This window comes from Oncorhynchus keta, chromosome 25, assembly GCF_023373465.1.
Source record: "Oncorhynchus keta strain PuntledgeMale-10-30-2019 chromosome 25, Oket_V2, whole genome shotgun sequence".
Classification (NCBI taxonomy): Eukaryota; Metazoa; Chordata; class Actinopteri; order Salmoniformes; family Salmonidae; genus Oncorhynchus; species Oncorhynchus keta.
Window position 1 is genome coordinate 31,373,941 of NC_068445.1, and position 15,327 is coordinate 31,389,267.

Consider the following 15,327-nt stretch of genomic DNA (forward strand, 5'->3'; position numbering starts at 1 on the left):
ACTGCATCCAGTTTGCTGAGTAGAGTATTGGAAGCTATTTTATAGATGACATCGCCAAGGTCGAGGATCGGTAGGATAGTCAGTTTTACGAGGGTAAGTTTGGCGGCGTGAGTGAAGGAGGCTTTGTTACGAAATAGAAAGCCAATTCCAGATTTGATTTTGGATTGGAGATGTTTAATATGAGTCTGGAAGAAGAGTTTTACAGTCTAGCCAGACCTCTAGGTATTTGTAGTTGTCCACATATTCTAAGTCTGAACCGTCCAGGGTGTTGATGCTAGTCGAGCAGGCGGGTGCGGGCAGCGAACGGTTGAAAAGCATGTGTTTGGTTTTACTAGCGTTTAAGAGCAGTTGGAAGCCACAGAAGAAGAGTTGTATGGCATTGAAGCTCGTTTGGAGGTTAGTTAACACAGTGTCCAAAGAAGGGCCAGATGTATACAGAATGGTGTCGTCTGCGTAGAGTTGGATCAGGGAATCACCCCAGCAAGAGCGACATCATTGATATATAACAGAGAAAAGAGTCGGCCCGAGAATCGAACCCTGTGGTACCCCCCTAGAGACTGCCAGAGTTCCAGACAACAGGCACACTGAACTCTGTCTGCAAAGTAGTTGGTGAACCATGCGAGGCAGTCATTTGAGAAACAAAGGCTATTGAGTCTGCCGATAAGAATACGGTGATGGAGTCGAAAGCCTTGGCCAGGTCGATGAAGACGGCTTGAGCGTGGCTGAGGTGCACCCGTGACCAGCTCGGAAACCGGATTGCAAAGCGGAGAAGGTACGGTGGGATTCAAAATGGTCGGTGATCTGTTTATTAACTTGGCTTTCAAAGACTTTAGAGAGGCAGGGCAGGATGCATATAGGTCTGCAACAGTTTGGGTCTAGAGTGTCACCCCCTTTGAAAAGGGGGATGACCGCGGCAGCTTTCCAATTATTAGGGATCTTGGACGATACGAAAGAGAGGTTAAACAGACTGGTAATAGGGGTTGCAACAATGACCGCGGACAGTTTTAGAAAGAGAGGGTCCAGATTGTCTAGCCCAGCTGATTTGTACGGGTCCAGGTTTTGCAGCTCTTTCAGAACATTTGCTATCTGGATTTGGGTGAAGAAGAAGCTGGGGAGTCTCAGGCAAGTAGCTGCGAGGGGCCGGAGCTGTTGGCCTGGGTTGGGGTAGCCAGAAGGAAAGCATTGCCAGCTGTAGAGAAAAGATTATTGAAATTTTGATTATCATGGATTTATCGGTGGTGACCGTGTTACCTAGCCTCAGTGCAGTGGGCAGCTGGGAGGAGGTGCTCTTGTTCTCCATGGACTTTAGTGTCCCAAACTTTTGGGAGTTAGAGCTACAGGATGCAAATTTCTGCTTGAAAAGGATAATCTTTGCTTTCCTGACTGACTGTGTGTATTGGTTCCTGACTTCCCTGAACAGTTGCATATCGCAGGGACTATTCGACGCTATTGCAGTCCGCCACAAGATGTTTTTGTGCTGGTCAAGGGCAGTCAGGTCTGGAGTGAACCAAGGGCTATATCTGTTCTTAGTTCTACATTTTTTGAAAGGGGCATGCTTATTTAAGATGGTGAGGAAATTACTTTTAAAGAATAACCAGGCATCCTCGACTGACGGGATGAGGTCAATATACTTCCTGGATACCCGGGCCAGGTCAATTACAAAGGCTTGCTCGCAGAAGTGTTTTAGGGAGCCTTTGACAGTGATGAGGGGTGGTCGTTTGACCGCGGATCCATAGCGGATACAGGCAATGAGGCAGTGATCACTGAGATCCTGATTGAAAGCAGAGGTGTATTTGGAGGGCAAGTTGGTCAGGATAATATCTATAAGGGTGCCCATGTTTACGGACTTAGGGTTGTACCCGGTGGGTTCCTTGATGATTTGTGTGAGATTGAGGACATCTATCTTAGATTGTAGGACTGCCAGGGTGTTAAGCATATCCCAGTTTAGGTCACCTAACAGAACAAAACTCTGAAGATGGATGAGGGGCAATCAATTCACATATGGTGTCCAGGGCACAGCTGGGAGCTGAGGGGGGTCGATAACAGGCGGCAACAGTGTGAGACTTATTTCTGGAGAGATTAATTTTTAAAATTAGAAGTTCGAACTGTTTGGGCATAGACCTGGAAAGTATGACAGAACTTTGCAGGCTATCTCTGCAGTAGATTGCAACTCCTCCCCCGTTGGCAGTTCTATCTTGACGGAAAATGTTGTAGTTGGGTATGGAAAGCTCCAAATGTTTGTTGGCCTTCCTAGGCCAGGATTCAGACACGGCAAGGACATCAGGGTTGGCGGAGTGTGCTAAAGCATTGAGTAAAACAAACTTAGGGAGGAGGCTTCTGATGTTAACATGAAACCAAGGCTTTTTCGATTACAGAAGTCAACAAATGAGAGTGCCTGGGGACACGCAGGGCCTGGGTTAACCTCCACATCACCCGAGGAACAGAGGAATAGGATGAGGGTACGGCTAAAGGCTATCAAAACTGGTCGTCTAGTGCGTTGGGGACAGAGAATAAAAGGTGCCGATTTCTGGGTGTGGTAGAATAGATTCAGGGCATAATATGCAGACAGGAGTAGGGTGTGGTGCGGGTACAGTGGAGGTAAGCCCAGGCACTGAGTGACGATAAGAGAGGTTGCATCTCTGGACGTGCTGGTTATACTGGGTGAGACAGATAAACAAAAAAATAAACAAAATGGAGTACCGTGATAAATGAACAGTCCAGCAGGCATCAGCTATGTAGCCAAGTGATCATATGGTCCAGTGAACAGCAATAGATAGAGCAGGGACACCCTAGAGCACTATTTACATTTGAATGCTTAACAGGACAGGAAAATTGTCAAATTCACTCACTTATCAAGAGAACATCCCTGGTCATCCTTACTGACTCTGATCTGGCGGACTCACTTATTAACACAAATGCTTTGTTTGTAAAGATGTTGGAGTGTTCCCCTTGCTATCCGTATATAAAAGTAAACAAGATAATGTTGCCGTCTGGTTTGCTTAATATAAGGAATTTGAAATGATTTATACTTTTACTTTTGATACTTAAGTATATTTTAGCAGTTACATTTACTTTTGACACTTAAGTATATTTAAAACAAAATCGTTTTAGACTTTTACTCAAGTAGTATTTTACTGGGTGACTTTCACTTTTACTTTTTTACTCAAGTATGACAATTGGGTACTTTTTCCACCACTGGGTAGGAGGGTCCAGGCCCACCAGTTTGTGGCAAGAACTGCAACACTGCTGGGTTTTTTCACGCTCAACAGTTCCCGTGTGTATCTAGAGTGGTCCGACACCAAAAGGACATCCACCAACCAAAGGACACAACTTTGGGAAGCATTGGATTCAACACGGGCCAGCATCTCTGTGGAAAGCTTTCAACACCTTGTAAGTCCTTGGCCTGACGATTTGAGGCTGTTCTGAGGGCAAATGGGGTGCAACTCAATATTAGGAAGGTGTTCTTCATGTTGGGTATACTCAGTGTATTTTCCACTGTGTTATTTATCATGCCTTTGGCCAATCACCATACTACTCAGCGTATTTTCCACTGTGTTATTTATCATGCCTTTGGCCAATCACCATCCTACTCAGCGTATTTTCCACTGTGTTATTTATCATGCCTTTGGCCAATCACCATACTACTCAGTGTATTTTCCACTGTGTTATTTATCATGCCTTGGGCCAATCACCATACTACTCAGTGTATTTTCCACTGTGTTATTTATCATGCCTTTGGCCAATCACCATACTACTCAGCGTATTTTCCACTGTGTTATTTATCATGCCTTTGGCCAATCACCATACCCTGAATACATGTACAAAGTCTGACTTCTCTTACCTACACTATTACGAAAAAATGGTTCCAAATGGGTTCTTCGGCTGTCCCCATAGAAAACCCTTTTTGGTTCCATATACCCTCTGTGGAAAGGGTTCTACATGGAACCCAAAGGGGATTTACCTAGAACCAAAAGGGTTCTTCAAAGGGTTATCCTATGGGGACAGCCGAAGAACACTTTTAGGTTCTAGATATCACCTCTGCAACTCAGCGTATGTATCACATTGTTTGAAAACACACGTTGTTTGAGAAAGAACACATTTTCTAATGAAAATCCATCTAGTCAATAACTGAACACAGTGTAACTTCTATACATTTTCTTTTGAAACATTCTTTACTGTGAACAGTAGGACTGGTAGGGCCAAGTGGCAGAAAGGCATTGAGAAGAGTGTTTTTACTCGATTTATCCCTTTCCGTATAACACGATTTCCTCTTGTCAAAATGACCATCCTGGGGATGTTGAAACTGCACTTGGTTGCCCTGTTACTATGCATAACCATTCTGACTAGCTCTAATGGAACAGGTTTGACCTTTGTGACCCAATGATTGTAAAAGTATAAAAATAAATGCTACGTGTAACACTGTTCTGTCAAGTTTATAGGCCTCTAAATGTTATCCTGGCTTTTTAAAAGGTTTATTTGTCAAATGAATAAAAAGATGAGTCTGTTGTGTTTCCATTGGGTATAACTTATGGACAACTTTCTCACTGTGTCATGCACTTTAACTCTCTGTCCTGGAGGACATATTCATTTGGTACCTTAAATAAAGTCCTTTATATAAAGCTGGAGTTAAATAATGAGAGCTGCTCCCGCCCTGAAGTCCCCCCTTCGGCTTGAAATTAACTTCTCGCTTTTATTAATGTCCCCTTATCGCTCATCGCGCTCACTGACCCGTCTCGCCCCTTCCCACTCAACCAGAGAGAGCGCTCTAGCAAGTGGTCGCTCTCTGCAAATGTAATTGAGGGCAATTTTCAAATTAAATTTTCAAAACCCTCCTCGATCTCCGTGAGGCAGGTGGCGGGAGGGGAGTGGAGAGTGGGGAGCGGATGTCTTGATCGGGTTTTGTGGGCAGGTACCCCGGGTCGAAGAGGTGGAATGATGAACGAGGGGCATTAATCTCCATGACAGGGAGAGGAGTTAGCGCCAGTGATAGCACGGCTAACGGCTTTAATTAGCATTTAATCAGACGCCCCAGGGCCGTTGGAGGGGAGAGGAGAAGATCAAACTGTAACAGCCATAGAAGAAGAGAAAGAAGACAGTCCCACTGGTGACCAAACTGCTGGCAGCACTGCTCGCTAGCATATCACGAAGAGGCCTATGATCTCTCCTCATGTATGGTGGTTTAGATTAGTACAATGACTAGGTAACTATTCTCTTGTGCCATAAAGATCCCGACCTAATATAAAGGTCTATCAAATTTAAACAGCCAGAGAAGAGGAGGAGATCCCACTGGTGATCAGAACACTACGCACTGCTGCGGCGTAGCCCTAGTGAGCATGCACACGCTTTTCATAGGTTGTTGCATGCTGTCCTTGGGTAGGTTCCTGGTTTAAATCTGTCTCAAAGGACCATGAAAAAAGGATGCCACTTTGAAACCATCGACACCTCTTTCGGAGTCCCCAGATTAACAGGTCTTCATATATACAGTCATTGTACAAGGGGCCACTCATTTCCAGAGAGGATAGACTCAAAGACATGCATCAAGACTCACCATATACCTTTTCCCATTCTAATGTAGTATCCTTGATTTCACCCTGACACTTGTGACAAGATGCATTAGGCATGTCTGTCTCTGCAAAATGTTTCTAGTGTAGAACTAATGGTTCTCCCCACTAGACATGTAGGATTAGGGTGATATCTGAAAGTGATTTGGCGGATGAGTGAGTGAGTGAGAGAGAGAGAGAGAGAGAGAGAGAGAGAGAGAGAGAGAGAGAGGTGTGAGTTGATGGTGATGGGGATGAAAAAGGCTTTTGGCACAATGTCATTAGAGGTATACAGTGAGACCAGTCTGTTCAGGCTGCCATACTGTAGGGATGTCACACCTGTTACACACCTGTTACTGAACAGGGTCCTATGCAGGGTCCTATCCTATGCTATACCACATACACACATGGACATAGGCACAGACACAAGAACACAGCTGACCGACAATCCATTTTCTCTCAACACCGTCAATGTTACATGCATCAAGACAACACAACAATTGGACAACACAACAATTGGACAGGTCTAACTTCTCTTTGATTGATGTTTGTAAAGTGTACACTGGGAGTCGGGAAGCACGTTCAGGGAGTGAATCATTTAACAAACTAACATGGACAAAACAAAAAACACAAGCAATGCACAGACATGAAACACTGAAAAGGAAACAATGCCTGGGGACAGACCTAAAGGGAGTGACATATATAGGGAAGGTAATCAAGGAGTTGGTGGAGTCCAGGTGAGTCTGGTTAAGCGCTGGTGCGTGTAACGATGGTGACAGGTGTGCGTAATAATGAGCAGCCTGGTGACGTAGAGCGCCAGGGAGAGTATACGTGACAATGTTATTTTCATCAGGAAGATATACATTCTGAGTATCCATGTGCACTGCCAACAAATTAACCTAATTACAGTACCAACACACACACACACACACACACACACACACACACACAGAGTAGGCCTACATTCGGAAAGTATTCAGACACCTTCACCTTTTCCACATTGTTACGTTACAACTTTATTCTAAAATCGATTCAATCTACACACAATACCCCATAATGACAAAGCGCAAACAGGTTTTTAGAAATGTACCTTATTTACATAAGTATTCAGACCCTTTGCTATGAGACTCAAAATTGAGCTCAGGTGCATCCTGTTTCAATTGATCATCCTTGAGATGTTTCTACAACTTGATTGGAGTCCATCTGTGTTTAATTCAATTAATAGGACATGATTTGGAAAGGTCCCACAGTTGACAGTACATATCAGAGCAAAAACCAAGCAATGAGGTTGAAGGGATTGTCCGTAGAGCTCCGAGACAGGATGGTGTCGAGACACAGATCTGGGGAAGGGTACCAAGACACATTTCTGCAGCATTGAAGGTCCCCAAGAACACAGTGGCCTCCATCATTCTTAAATGGAAGATGATTGGAAACACCAAGACTCTTCCTAGAGCTGGCCGCCCGGCCAAACTGAGCAATCAAGGGAGAAGAGTACAGAGAGATCCTCGATGAAAACTTGCTCCAGAGCACTCAGGACCTCAGACTGGGGTGAAGGTTCACCTTCCAACAGGAAATCGACTCTAAACACACAGCCAAGACACCGAAGGAGTGGCATCGGCCAAAGTCTCTGAATGTCCTTGAGTGGCCCAGCCAGAGCCCAGACATGAACCTTATCAAACATCTCTGGAGAGACCTGAAAATAGTTGTGCAGCGACGCTCCCCATCCAACATGACAGAGCTTCAGAGGATCTGCAGAGAAGAATGGAGAAACTCCCCAAATACAGGTGTGCCAAGCTTGTAGCGTCATACCCAAGAAGACTCAAGGCTGTAATCGCTACTAAAGGTGCTTCAACAACACTTGAGTAATAAGTCTGAATACTTAAAACTGTTTTTGCTTTGTCATTATTGATGAGGGGAAAAATGACTTAATCCATTTTAGAATAAGGCTGTATCATACCAATGTGGAAAAAGGGAAGCGGTCTGAATACTTTCCGAATGCACTGGTTACACACACACACACACACACACACACACACACACACACACACACACACACACACACACACACACACACACACACACACACACACACACACACACACACACACACACACACACACACACATAGCTTGTGCTGCTGCGTTGCTGTACCCACCTCTGTGTGTTTGTGCCTTATTACTGTTCACACACAGACAGTTTCAGTGTTTGTGTCAATATTTAATGAGTGACGGGGGAGTCTGGGGACCCCACGGCTGTCAGGAGTCTGTCTGGAAGTACCACCTGTTCCCAAATCCCCAAACACACACACACTAACTAATAAACAATGTTCTCTCAACACTGTGTGGAATTGGGGATGCTGTGGCAACATTGTCCATGCTACATACCTGTAAACAGGTGTGTGGTATAGACTGGTCCAGATTTGATTCACAAACTATGGATGTCATTGAATACTATTGTGATAGAGTTGAAAACTGCATACAGAACAACTGGATCCAGTGAGTGATTCTTAGTGATTTTCCTGATTGAGTTGCACTCGCTGGTCTGTTTCTATGCCGACCATCCTGTCGAGCAACCTTGTGTATCAGAATGAGATGTACTGTAACCACACGAATACAAAACCAAGGAGCCCAAAATGTACCTTTAAAAAAACTAACTTTAATTAAGACAAACAAAAAAAAGATTATAAAACAGTGATTTTAGTTACATAAATAAATTGATATTGGTGAATCAAATCTTAATTTCATAAGCATGTATACACCATGTATACATGTATCATTATAATAAATAAAGTGTGAAAACAGAAGATTCCATTTCCTACATGAACAGAAGAAAAAAAACAGCTAGAGAGAAAGAGGAAATCCATTCATTAGAGGACGAGACACACAGGACAAAGTTTTCCACCAAACACACGAGGAAATGCTTCGTTAAAAGCACAGTGTTTACAGAGCCATTCAGTTACTAATTAAGGACACTAAAGCTGGGACCAAGGTGGCTTGGCTTTCACTTCTTGGAACGTGTTTGGTTGTTAGAACTCCTGTTTGGTTACTTCAAAACAAGGCAAGAGAGAAGGCTGTTTATTCTTTAAAGAACAAAAGAGAAAGCACTTCAACAAAAAACAGAAAAATAAAGAAACAAGACAAGTTATTAGTACAATAGCCGGACCTCGTACAGGAAGACACACAGAGTGGTCTGGTCTGTGGCGTGTTCAGAAGCAAGCGGACATTTCAGTGGAGCACAACTCTTGTCCTGAAGGGTGACAGCCCTGCTGGTTTTAATAGATCACTTAGTATCACTGACTGACCTAGCTTTCACACCACTGATTAGCCAGATATAACTCTAAAGTCTGGGAGTACCAGATAAGGAAGAGAACCAGAAGACCCCGTGTCCTTCGAGGACCAGAGTTATACACAACTGGGTGTTGGTCATTTCTCAACAGCTGATCAATGTTATGATGCCACGTAATGAAAAATCAATGCTCGGGTTATCATATGACATGTCAATGGAATACTGTACATCAGTCAAATACATACATCTGTTCATTGTGTTACGTAACCCTTGAGAGAACAAGATCATATTTTCACTGTGCTCCAATACCTTGAATAGACACCAAATCAAACTGTTGATAGCAGTTCGATAATCTGAACCAATGTCTTAGTACTGACACTACCCTTGTGAGCCTACAGTGACCCTCCATTAGCAAGGCCAATGTGATGTGTTCTGTGGTAAAAAAAAAATGAAATTGAAAGAAAAAACACTAAGAGAAAAAAAGAGCAAGCTACAGCAGCTTCAAGTATGTCACATTACATAGAATACTCTGTATAAATGAGTTAACATATACGTTTGAATCGTCCATACACAGTACAATACATGCTCATATCATTGTTTCCTGTACTCATTCCTTCTTCCTTTTTCCTGTTAGTTTTAGAGAAATCCCTGAGAACGTCTTTTGACAGTTGCTGAAGGTTATACACATAGAATAGGCCTATTAAAACTGTATTATAATGGAATTCTAATTATCCTATGGTTCCACGTGCACAGAAGTATTGACACTGGCCCATTCTGGAGCTACACTCACCGATTCTACAGATGTGCGATCCTAATTTGAGCCTGTTTGCTACAGCAGGAAAATAATCCTGCAGCAACAGGAAATTTGAACTGTGTATAAAATAAATTGACATTTTTGTAGGGGTTGATACATTTTTCATAAGGGAAAATCAAGTCAGAAATTGTGGAAAAGTGGAAATTAAACCACTTTAAACATCAAAATACAAGTAAAACATTTCCTGTATTTTTTATTTTTACCTTTATTTATGACGGCCTAGGAACAGTGGGTTAACTGCCTGTTGCAGGTGATCCAATTAAGATCCTACATCTGTACAACTAGAACCCTGGTAACTTTGGCACTGTAATTAGTTACCCAGCCTGTATTCTTGTGTACACAGAAACAGCCAGGTCACCAGGTTAGTCTTGTGAATACATAAACAGTCAGGTAACCCGGCTAGTCTTGTGAATACAGAAACAGTCAGGTAACCCGGCTAGTCTTGTGAATACAGAAACAGTCAGGTAACCCGGCTAGTCTTGTGAATACAGAAACAGTCAGGTAACCCGGCTAGTCTTGTGAATACAGAAACAGTCAGGTAACCCGGCTAGTCTTGTGAATACAGAAACAGTCAGGTAACCCGGCTAGTCTTGTGAATACAGAAACAGTCAGGTAACCCGGCTAGTCTTGTGAATACAGAAACAGCCAGGTCACCAGGTTAGTCTTGTGAATACATAAACAGTCAGGTAACCCGGCTAGTCTTGTGAATACAGAAACAGTCAGGTAACCCGGCTAGTCTTGTGAAGGTTAGTCTTCTGAAGGTTAGTCTTGTGAATACAGAAACAGTCAGGTAACCCGGCTAGTCTTGTGAAGGTTAGTCTTCTGAAGGTTAGTCTTGTGAATACATAAACAGTCAGGTAACCTGGCTAGTCTTGTGAAGGTTAGTCTTCTGAAGGTTAGTCTTGTGAATACATAAACAGTCAGGTAACCTGGCTAGTCTTGTGAAGGTTAGTCTTCTGAAGGTTAGTCTTGTGAATACATAAACAGTCAGGTAACCTGGCTAGTCTTGTGAAGGTTAGTCTTCTGAAGGTTAGTCTTGTGAATACATAAACAGTCAGGTAACCTGGCTAGTCTTGTGAAGGTTAGTCTTCTGAAGGTTAGTCTTGTGAAGGTTAGTTTTGTGAATACAGAAACAGTCAGGTAACCCGGCTAGTCTTGTGAAGGTTAGTTTTGTGAATACATAAACAGTCAGGTAACCCGGCTAGTCTTGTGAAGGTTAGTCTTGTCAAGTCCTAAGACTTGAACCAGTAACTAACCCACAATTACAGGTTTGTTGGTTTTAAGTACATTGTGCACTGTAAAAAAAAATATATATATATATCCTGTTGTTTTTACGGTAACTTACTGGCAGCCAGTTAGTTACCTGTAAAAAAGGTTACCATGAATTCCAAAGAAACTTCTGTTTAACGGTACATTACTCTAAACTTTACTGTAAACATGATTTGTTGTTACAGTGTGGGATATTTCTGGCATAATATATACAATGCTGGTACTCTTGATAATACTCCATATCCTCATCTTATGGCCCATGTGCCATTACTGTTGTCCTGCATTGTTGTCCTTAATCTAACACAGATAGTTATGATTACTGCATCTGAAACAACACCAGTCTGTTAAGACTATTTTTCCAAAACTAGAATCTAACTAATACCTATGACACAGAGAAAACACAAGTGACGAGTCAACAGAAATACTAAATGGTGGTTTTCTCATGGAGCCGAGCTGTGCAGTGCTTCCAATAGTCAGGTCTGTGTGGTTTTAAAGCCCTAGTGTCTCTTTGAGGCTGCCAATGTGTTTTTAAACAAGCGCTTTCGCACAAGGGATTTTAAGCCACTTGACATATACTCAGTATAAAACCAAGATATAAAACAGGGGGATGCTAATAATAATAAACATTTCTGTTATCTGCTTTTTCCTCTCGCACACACATGGAAAAACACACGCAACATTCACAACGTGACATTTCCTCTTCTGAAAATAAAACACACATAGTACTGTACACAGTAATAATAATAATAGTAATAATGTTTATAACAATAACAGCAAGAATGATAATACTGTGTGGCTCTGGAAATAGTTTTTTCCTTCTTCTTTTGCTTTGTCTTCCAACTCTTTACTTGTCCATGTTTAAGTCCAAAGAAGTTCAAAAGGCAGACTCAAGTTAATATAAAAGTACTAGGGGCCGACCCTGGTCAGCCGAACCTCCCCCTCGGGGCCGACCCTGGTCTGCCAAACCTGTCCCTAGGGGCCGACACTGGTCAGTCGAACCCGTCCCTAGGGGCCGACCCTGGTCAGCCGAACCTCCCCTTCGGGGGCCGACCCTGGTCAGCCGAACCTGTCCCTAGGGGCCGACCCTGGTCAGCCGAACCTGTCCCTAGGGGCCGACCCTGGTCTGCCGAACCTGTCCCTAGGGGCCGACCCCGGTCTGCCGAACCTGTCCCTAGGGGCCGACCCCGGTCAGCCGAACCTGTCCCTAGGGGCCGACCCCGGTCAGCCGAACCTCCCCCTCGGGGCCGACCCTGGTCTGCCGAACCTGTCCCTAGGGGCCGACCCTGGTCAGCCGAACCTCCCCTTCGGGGGCCGACCCTGGTCAGCCGAACCTGTCCCTAGGGGCCGACCCTGGTCAGCCGAACCTGTCCCTCGGGGCCGACCCTGGTCTGCCGAACCTGTCCCTAGGGGCCGACCCTGGTCAGCCGAACCTCCCCTTCGGGGCCGACCCTGGTCTGCCGAACCTGTCCCTAGGGGCCGACCCTGGTCAGCCGAACCTGTCCCTCGGGGCCGACACTGGTCAGCCGAACCTGTCCCTCGGGGCCGACCCTGGTCAGCCGAACCTGTCCCTCGGGGCCGACCCTGGTCAGCCGAACCTGTCCCTCGGGGCCGACCCTGTTCAGCCGAACCCGTCCCTCGGGGCCGACCCTGTTCAGCCGAACCTGTCCCTCGGGGCCGACCCTGGTCAGCCGAACCTGTCCCTAGGGGCCGACCCTGGTCAGCCGAACCTGTCCCTAGGGGCCGACCCTGGTCAGCCGAACCTATCCCTAGGGGCCGACCCTGGTCAGCCGAACCTGGTCAGCCGAACCTATCCCTAGGGGCCGACCCTGGTCAGCCGAACCTATCCCTAGAGGCCGACCCTGGTCAGCCGAACCTCTCCCTCACCAGCATCATGAGTTTCTTCTTTCCCTTATAGATCTGTTTGAGGTTGTCTATGAACTGTGTGAACTGGATGTGTCCATCTTGGGCCATGAGGAACGTCTCCCGGGTCTTCCCCAGGAACTCTATGAACTCGCTGTAGTGGCGTGGGCTGATGTGCGTGAGGCGAGAGTGCGTGGTGTTGATGTAGGCCCCGATGGTAGCATCCAGCAGCTGCCTGAGAGGAGCTTTGTCCAGTGACATCAGCTTCCCAGAGTTCCTACGGCTGTGCAGTGAGGACACCAGCCCCGGTGTGGTCAGTGTGCACCGCCGCAAAATATCCGACAGCACCGTGGCACACTTCACACTCTTCACCACCAGGGGGATGACGGCGGCCAGCTCGTTCTTTCCTAGCGAGTGACTCAGATTGCAGGCCCACAGCACGTCGTTGATGGCTGGGTGGGTATCCTGGTTGTAGCTGAGGTTTAGATGAGCCATGGCTAGCGTGGCTAGCTTGTACGCCCTCATAGGGTACCCCCTGTGCTCCATGTACCTGGCTATCGTGAACAGCTGTGTGTAGCTCATCCCCGTGGCAGCCGCATCCAGAACGATCTGGTAGGCCGTCTCGAAGGCTATGTGGTCCTTCTCGCAGAGCGTGAGGGCGGAGAGGGCACAGTTCTGGGGGTCCTTCATGGCACACTGCAGGGCCAGGGTCCGGGCGGACGAGGCCAGGTTCTCCTGCTGGTGACAGTCCAGGTGCAGCCGGACGATGGTGGTGTTGGACATGACGGTGGTGGCCACGATGCTGGTGGCCTCAGTCGGGGTGAAGAGGGTGAACCAACTCTGCATGATGCTGTCCAACGCATACACCCCTGACACACACACACAAACACACCCACCACACACACACCACACACAAGAACGAGAAGTCAGAGATTTAGCAGAGTAATTTGAATTACAATATTTATTTTGAAGCTCTCATACTGAACTAAATATGAACTAAATACAGTGAGCTCCAAAAGTATTGGGACAGTGACACATCTGATGTTGTTTTGGCTCTGTACTCCAGCACTTTGGATTTGAAATAATAAAAAGGGGGTTCTACTAAAGTAATGTACGGAATTGTTTTAAGATGGCCATAGCAGGGATCATTCAGCTATTTGATATTGAAATGTAAGACCCCTTAAGGGGTTTATTTGAAGAAACATTGAATTTGGCATCACTGCTATTAACAGATTCACTACATGGAACAAGATAGTCCCCCCAAAAAATCTAAAGGAAGTTTGTTCTGAAGTGACTGTCCTATATCTGAGTGAGATACAGTATAAGAAAGATCAGGAAACATTTTACACATACATATACATACATATATATACACACACACACACACACACACACACACACACACACATACATACACATATATATATATACATACATTATATAAAGTATATGTAAAGCATTTAGGAACCGAAAGAAGCCCGACATTAGAATAAATGGACACATTTCTTAACCAAACAAAAACATCTCTGTATGACATCTTCACCGTTCTGTCTTTTTTTTAATGAATATGTTTCATATATATACACACACATATATTTGTACATTTAACCCCTTATTTTAGGCACTAACCTATAATCCATATACACATCATTTTTTACAACTGGTACCGGGGACCTTTAGACGAGTCTTGTGAGCTTGTATAGCAAAACAACCAGCATGTACGTGTTCTTGAGAGACTCACCTTCCCTCAGAGGGGTCATATTAGTGTGTACTCAAACACTACAGACATAAGTTGGCAGATTGGCTGTACCGACTTCAGACCAGTCCCAAGACGCTTGTGGGGGGTCGTAGAGCAAAACACCAAGTTCGCGAGAGTCTTATCTTTGATTGTAGGCCAAACCGTTTGGATACTACAGACATTTTCGTGAGAAGACCGATATTCGGGATGTCTCATGGACTGACGAACACTGCTCTAGCTCTGCCACCTTTCACCACAGATGTCTCATGGTCTGACGAACACTGCTCTAGCTCTGCCACCTTTCACCACAGATGTCTCATGGTCTGACGAACACCGCTCTAGCTCTGCCACCTTTCACCACAGATGTCTCATGGACTGACGAACACTGCTCTAGCTCTGCCACCTTTCACCACAGATGTCTCATGGTCTGACGAACACTGCTCTAGCTCTGCCACCTTTCACCACAGATGTCTCATGGTCTGACGAACACCGCTCTAGCTCTGCCACCTTTCACCACAGATGTCTCACGGTCTGACGAACACTGCTCTAGCTCTGCCACCTTTCACCACAGATGTCTCATGGTCTGAGGAACACCGCTCTAGCTCTGCCACCTTTCACCACAGATGTCTCATGGTCTGACGAACACCGCTCTAGCTCTGCCACCTTTCACCACAGATGTCTCACGGTCTGACGAACACCGCTCTAGCTCTGCCACCTTTCACCACAGATGTCTCACGGTCTGACGAACACTGCTCTAGCTCTGCCACCTTTCACCACAGATGTCTCGCGGTCTGACGAACACCGCTCTAGCTCTGCCACCT

At 45.3% G+C, this 15,327-nt stretch overlaps 1 protein-coding gene across 25 annotated transcripts in view; it reads right to left on the reverse strand.

Moving 5' to 3' along the window:
- Positions 1–8,175: 8,175 nt before the first annotated feature.
- Positions 8,176–15,327, reverse strand: part of LOC118358514 (zinc finger SWIM domain-containing protein 6-like) — a 76,076-nt gene continuing 68,924 nt past the window's right edge. Inside the window, exons 14-17 of one of the 25 annotated variants that reach the window (XR_008079102.1) lie at positions 12,702–13,637; positions 12,603–12,621; positions 12,537–12,569; positions 8,176–12,470 (exon numbers count right to left, since the gene is read on the reverse strand). Coding sequence is in view for 2 of the 25 variants with exons in the window: in XM_052479098.1 (XP_052335058.1) it covers positions 12,772–13,637 (866 nt within the window). In the remaining 23 variants the exon portion in view is untranslated. Of the gene's footprint in view, positions 13,638–15,327 lie in introns of all 25 variants that reach the window. The other 24 variants (XR_008079101.1, XR_008079100.1, XR_008079095.1 and 21 more) reach the window with 24 other exon arrangements.